Here is a 7,500-nt window from a genome sequence, read left to right on the forward strand (position 1 = left end):
CACACGCACACGCACACGCACACGCACACGCACACGCACAAACACATTTACCTACACATAAACGATTCTCTCCCCACTTCAACCGAAACATCTCCCATCAGGTCAAGATCTTTAGCCTTTGTTGTACAACCGCCCCACCCACCCTCACCTTGATGAAGCGAACCAGTAAATCTGTGATCAAAGCTCTCTGCTCTCCACCATAAGCAAAGAGGGAAGAAAGAGAGAGAGAGAGGGCTTTTAGGTTCGACGGCAGTGCCCCCTTTAACCAGACATTTTTGAAATCCATGGAACAGATGTCAGGGTTGCCACGCGGCACCCCGGCCGCTGGAGCCTCTGCGATGCTTGACTGCTGAAAAGGTCAGACTTGATGGGACGGTTTCTCCGCAGCCAGCCAGCCAGGGTGTAATTATGCCTGTGCGTGCGTGCATGTGTGTGTGCGTGTGCGTGTGCGTGTGTGTGTGTGTGTGTGTGTGCGTGTGCGTATGTGCGTGCGCTTGGGCTTTGCACCTCTTCAGGTTTTTTTTTTTTTTTTTTTTCCAGGAAGCATTGAGCTAATAAACGCAGAGTAGTCAAACGGAGGAGTGCATAAAGAATCAACTGGAGGTGAGGGGGGTCAATGCAACTCAATGTATTTGATTGACCTCGCAGGCTGCGCGGTCAGATAGCGCCAGTGAGCAAGTGAGCGATTTTGTGTGTGTGTGTGTGTGTGTGTGTGTGAGAACGAGAAAGTGAATGTGTGGAGGCTTCTGTCTGAGTGAATGTGTCCAAAAGTAAATGTGAGTCTGTGTTTTCAGGGTGTGTATAAAAATATGCGCATGGGTGTTTTTTTGATGGGTAGTGTGGGTGTGTGTGTGTGTGTGTGTGCTTTGTGAATTACATAAATGTCTGTATGTCACTGTGTCTAACTGTGCCTGAAAATATGTCTTTGTGTCTCTGATTTTTGTGTGTTAGTGTTCCATGACCTGTGTCTATGTACATGTGCGTGCGTGCGTGCGTGCGTGCGTGCGTGCGTGCGTGTGTGTGCACACATCTGTTTTGCGTGTACCTGCTCCTGCTCCAGGCTCTCTGTGGGGCTGATGGGGGAAGTGGTGGAGGCCGTGAGCGAGGAAGAGGAGGATGATGACGAAGGAGAGCTGCCTCCCTGCGGCCGCATATCCACCAGTTTCTTCAGCTTCAGGTCCACGTGCCGGCTGTTCAGCACACCTGCAAGGGTCGACAGGCAGGTGAGAAACAAACAAACAAACAAACAAACAAACGAACAAACAAACAAACAAAAACACATGCATAAAAAAACAAACAAACACAAACACAAACAGACATCTACACAGGAACAGCACTGTGAAGGATGAGGGCACATAACAATGACTGTAAAAAGTCATTGGGACAAACGCGAAACCACAAATGGAACAAAGACGGCATGAGGACACAAGGAAGACTATGACAGGGCACGATGAGAGGGGGACAGTGCGGTCGGTGTGCCCACGGAAACCCTTCCTTATTTCCACATGAATACGGAGAGGAGATAAGGAAGCGATGGACACGGATAGCCCTCAGCGCACAATGGCAGGTGGCAGCGCTGGCATCTGGTAAAAGGAACGCAGCGCGCGGCGGCAACAAAAGCGATGAATATACAGGAGCTGATAGGGATGGAGGATATCGCCAACAGGCAGGGAGGCAGAGATAGTTACAAGCTGCTGGGTAAACTTGCGCGAGGAGATGTCTCCCTGCGACATGACAGCCCTTTCCCTCCCTCCCTCCCTCCCTCCATCCATCTCTCTCTCCCTCGGAGTCTGTCCATCTTAATCTTTGTCTGATGTTTGTCGTATTTTCCTGGCCACCCTGGGCCATCTCAAACACACCTGGTTGCTAAGATACCCTCTTCAACCAGCGCTGTTATGCCGTTTGAGTTCAGCGGGGAATTCCAAGGACGTGGTTTGGTATCAAACCTGGGTAAGTTAACTCCGAGTAAGTGGTAAACCCCCTGATAAAAGAGCCCTATGGCTGTTTTCCTAGGAGAATGAAACCATATGGCTTTTCTCTTAGGTGATCTACCACTTACTCAGAGTTAACTTACCCAGGTTTTATCACTAAACCACGTACCTGGGATACCCCCCTGATGTGGCCTCCTTCACCAGCCCTCCTCTTCTCTGGTCGGTCTCTCTCTCTCTCTCTCTCTCTCTACTCCTCCTCTTTCTGCACTACCACTGTTTGACCACACGGCGAGGGCTAGCCAAAAGTGCCTGGCACAAAGAGGGTTCTGTTGGCTTCGTGTTCTGAGGCCAACATTCCGGAACCCTCGTGCTGGTCTGGTCTGGTTTGGTCTGCTCCGTTCCCTCTGCAGTAATCTCGCCTGGGCACCTGAAGCCAGGACCTGGGCTCTCTAGCGTATTCTCTTTCTCCCGTTTCCCCCTCTTTTTCTACCTTTCTGCTCTCTCTCTCCAACTCAGCACATTTCAATCCCCCTCTTTCAACCCCCCTCCCTTTCCCCATTCTCCTCTCCCCCTCCATTTCAATCTGCTCTCCCTCCATTTCTATCCCTTTCTCCCACTCTTCACATTTTTTTCTCTCTCTCTCTCCCTCTCTAAATTCATTGTGCTTACCCTCTCCACTCTCTCTCTCTCTCTCTCTCTTTCTCTCTCTCCCCCCTCTCTCTCCCTCCATCTCTGCTCCAGCTGCTCTGTGAAGCTGCGGTCTGAGGCCTGGTGCTGGTGGCTCTGGCCTTGCCCTCCCTTGGCCCTCGCTGTGCGCCAGGAGCCGGGCCGTGCCAGCGCACTGGGCCGGGGGAGATGAAAGAGCAGGAGGGAGGCCGTTTCATCTTCAGCCCCCCCTCCAACACACACACACACACACACACACACACACACACACACATATATGCACACGCCATCCGCACAAACACACACCAAGCCTTCCCAACACCACGGGATGCATTTATCACTCTATGGCAGGGCCTCGATAAGGGAGGGGGAGGTGGGGAGGGGTTAGGGGGTGACGGCGGCTGGGGGTGTCCCAAAGTTTGCCTGCCTACAAAACTGCCTCAAATCTCTGCAAATTAAAGGCAGGGAGGAGGGGAAACTGTGTAAATACCAGCGAATAAAACATCACAGGGGAAGGCAGGCGGCGCGAGCAGCACGGGCCGGTCGAGGATGCTGGGAACTTCAGAGCGGACACAGCCGAGCCCCTCTCCGCCAATTTGGGCCAGAAACGGGCAGATATGTAAAGCGGGAAGGCATTAACGGGAGAGGCTTAGACGCCAAAGAATAATTTCCCCCTGCACGGAGTGGAGAGAGAGCTCGTCTCTGTTGAGTGCGTCTGCCCCTGCCAACTCGGCAATAGTGGTGATCAACAAGTAGGCGACAGGAATCACAACCAGCCTGGGCAACGTAGAGGATACTCAGCAAAACTGTTCACTGTGTGTGTGTGTGTGTGTGTGTGTGTGTGTGTGTTTGTCTGTATGTGTGTGTGTGTGTGTGTATGTGTGTGTGTTTATGTGTGTGAGTGTGTCTGTATGTATGTGTGTGGGTGTCTGTATGTGTGTATGTGTGTGTGTGTGTGTATGTATGTGTGTGTGTGTGTGTGTGTGTGTGTGTGTTGAGAAAAAAAGAACAGAATAAAAGAAATAGTGTAAAATAAATAACGAGAAACAAAAGAGAGAGGGGAAAAACAAATAAACTGAGATATTGGCACTTCAAAGTAAGAGAGACAACTCATGTCTCCCCGTTAGCGCAGACATGGCTATCTCATATCTGCAGGAAAACTGCAGTGAAAAACAGCTAATTAGTTACCTCCCAATATTTACAAAAAGTGTTTTAATGCACTTAAGATGTTTTGTTGTCTGTAAAATGTTGTGCTGGATTTTAATTAATATTCAAAGTGCTGAAAAGCAAAAAAAATAAAAATAAATATCAGAAGCCTTCATGAAAATAAAAGCGTAAACAGGCAATGGTTTTCTCTTCAACTAGTAGGACATTTTGCAAAATGGCAGCCTTTGAGTGATGCCAGGCTCATGTGTGTTAGATGTGCATAGTGACGCAGGTCAGCAGGAAGGTAAAGGTTAGGAAGTTAGGTGTCAGGGAAGGGGAGTTAGAAGTGAAAAGAGTTTATAAATGTGACAGCAAAGTACACAACAGAACAGAACAGACCTCTGATGTCCACCACCGTGGTTAAATTAGCAAGGACAAATTGGGTACATGAACTATGACCTCTATGCAGGTCCATGCACTTGTTCCAACACAAGATAATGATAAGCCAAAAGACTTGGCCTCTAAGGAAAAAAAGTTTTGTTTTCTCTTGTCTGGTTTGGTTTGGGGTTAAGTGGCAAGAACTTGGCCTAGAAAAGAGGTCTGTTCTATGCTTAAGGAAGCAAAAGGACATAGGTACAGTCACAACACAACACAACCACGCACACACACACAGAGCACAAAGACAGAGCACAACCACGCACACACACACACACACACACACACACACAGACAGAGCACAACCACACACAGAGCACACAGACAGAGCACAACCACACACACACACACAAACACACACAGAGCACAACCACGCACACACACACACACACACACACACACACACACACACACACACACACACACACACACACACACACACACACACACACACACACAAAGAGCACAAAGACAGCTTTGACAGGCCATGCACAGGCAGCCCAAGAGAAAGCCCCATTACCCAATGCTGCTAGGTCACTGGATGGGTTAGTAAAGTCGTCCTCCAGGATGTAGGAGTACTCAGGCACCTCCTTGGGGTTAGTATCTACGACATCATCAGCCATGGCCGGCAGAGCAGCAGCAGCAGCAGCAGGAGGAGCAGCAGCAGCAGGAGGAGCAGGAGCAGCTAAGGAGGCGGAGGCAGAGGCCCAACCACCCGCAGCCACTTCTCCTGCAATGCTCTGATTTTCACCGCCACCAACACCACCGCCGCCACCATCATCCTCCTCCTCCTCCTCCTCCTCACCAACACCACCTGCTGCCTCACCATCCACCAGATCTGTGAGAACACCGCCAGGGCGGTGGAGAGAGAACGAGTGCATGTTAGAACAGAGGGAGGGGGGGGGTCACCCATGCTACTGAGAAATGTTAGTTAGTTAGCTTAACGAGAGAAGTGGTGATGACATTAAATGCCCGTGTAAGAGAATACACACTAAACATCTCACTGTAGGCATCAGACGCCACACTAAAGTAACACACACACACACACGCTCTTTGGTAAGGGCTAACAGACACACTGTAGAACCATTCCATAACCAACACAGGACGCTCACACTCACACACACTCTCTCTCTCTCACACACACTCTGATAACGTAATCCTGGCTACGTCATCATTATGTTTTTCAACACATTGTGACCACTATGAAAAAGCCCCATAGCCCTGCTAGCGTTGGGTTTTAAGACGTGCGTTTGATATGGTGGTTATATGTATATGTATGCATGTAAACCCTTTTAAATGTGCGTTCAATCCACGGTGGTCATATGTATATGTATGCATGTACAGTAAACCCTTTTAAACGTATGTGTGATCCATGGTGGTTATATGTATATGTATGCATGTACAGTAAACTCTTTTAAACGTGCGCTTGATCCACGGTGGTTATATGTATATATATGCATGTACAGTAAACTCTTTTAAACGTGCGTTCGATCCACGGAGGTTATATGTATATGTATGCATGTAAACCCTTTTAAACGTGCGTTCGATCCACGGAGGTTATATGTATATGTATGCATGTAAACCCTTTTAAACGTGTGTTCGATCCACGGTGGTTATATGTATATGTATGCATGTAAACCCTTTTAAACGTGCGTTCGATCCACGGTGGCTATATGTATATGTATATGTATATGTATATGTATTCAGAGCCTCTCTTCCACATCCGTCAGGCTCCCGATCCGGAGCGCGGGGCGCGGGCCCTCAGCTGGCACGGCCAAGGCTTACGCCGCCGCGCTGTGATCTCTTCATATTGATCTGATTCAGTTGTACAGTTAAGTGAGGCAGAGCAATCTCCAAAAACACACACACACACACACACACGCTTGTCTCAACAGGCACACACACCCACGCACACACACGCACACACACGCACGCACGCACGCACGCACGCACGGTGCTACTGTAGCACTTGATTAAAATGTGTACACACACCAATAAAAACAGTAACAAAAAGTAACACAGCACTGCTACCCAATGCTAATGCATACTTTGCCCAAAAAAAGCAAAGGCTTTAAAAAGGAATTAGTTTACATCTAAAATGTACAAGCTAACTAGCTGGCTAATAATAGACTTACTTTGCAATGAACAAAAAACGTTCAGTTGGCTGATTAGAAATGGGGCTTTTGTCACTATATTTGGTGATATCTTGCTGTAGAAACTGTTACAACAGCTTACATTAACAAGGTTTCAAACCTGAGGCCTGGGTCGCTAATGGGAAAGACACGTGTGCTAATCTCTCTTTCAGATGATGATGTACCATCCAAATTCATTTGAGGACTTTAATAAAAACTAGATACCTACAAATACAAGTCTTTAAAAGAGGTACAAAATGGCACATTAAAGAAAAATGCATTTAGATCTGGCCTACAAATACACAAACTTAAAATGAATAACTAATACTTTGATTAGAAAATCAATAATTAAGATTATTTATTGTGTTGGCACACTCACCACTATCCCCCCTCGCACACACACATACTTGCACTCTCCGCATATTTTGTTTTGCATGATACAGCAGAGACGTACTGCTCAACTAGGCAACTCTAATTAAATGAAGACATGGTGGCAGAGTTCACAAAGTTTGCCGGCAAGCAGAGAGGTCTCTCTCTCTCTCTCTCTCTCTCTCTCTCTCTCTCTCTCTCTCTCTCTCTCTCTCTCTCTCTCTCTCTCTCTCTCTCTCTCTCTCTCTCTCTCTCTCTCTCTCTCTCTCTCTCTCTCTCTCTCTCTCTCTCTCTCTCTCTCTCTCTCTCTCTCTCTCTATCATCAGCCACCACCCCCATCCCTGTCGCGGGGCCGTGAATTAAAGGTTCCTGAGTGGCTGGGATTATGCGTTCTGCACGGCAGGTCTTGTGCATCGGGCCTATAGCGCTTGCCTCCCAACTCCATTTTTAATGAGTTCCACAATTAGCAGAATTCAAAAAGCCAGAAAGACTAAATAAACCCCTGGCTTTCTTGCTGACCTAATTTTGTGTGTCTGTCTGTGCGTGTGTGTGTGTGCGTGTGCGTGTGCGTGTGCGTGTGCGTGTGCGTGTGCGTGTGCGTGTGCGTGTGTTTGCACGCTGTCACTTAACACAATGGAAATTTCAGCGTCCGCCATCATTCATTTTTCTTGTCTTACGTCTCATTTCAAAAGGGCGACCTGTGCAAGTGAACAGCCAGCGTGGAACGCACATCATTTTCCACGGCCATTTTCTGCTTGTCCGTTTCGGGGCGTTTTCACTGTCTGAGGAGGCTCCCTTGCTTTCGGGGGGGTAAATAATGC

At 48.2% G+C, this 7,500-nt stretch overlaps 1 protein-coding gene across 1 annotated transcript in view; it reads right to left on the reverse strand.

Annotated features, from left to right (window-relative positions):
- The window catches only part of ehbp1 (EH domain binding protein 1), a 138,134-nt gene that overhangs the window by 41,482 nt on the left and 89,152 nt on the right, over positions 1-7,500 (reverse strand). The window contains exon 14 of the mRNA XM_042709615.1: positions 1,046-1,203. Coding sequence (XP_042565549.1) covers positions 1,046-1,203 — 158 coding nt within the window. The remainder of the gene's footprint in view (positions 1-1,045; positions 1,204-7,500) is intronic.

The sequence above is a fragment of the Clupea harengus genome, chromosome 13, assembly GCF_900700415.2.
Source record: "Clupea harengus chromosome 13, Ch_v2.0.2, whole genome shotgun sequence".
NCBI lineage: Eukaryota > Metazoa > Chordata > Actinopteri > Clupeiformes > Clupeidae > Clupea > Clupea harengus.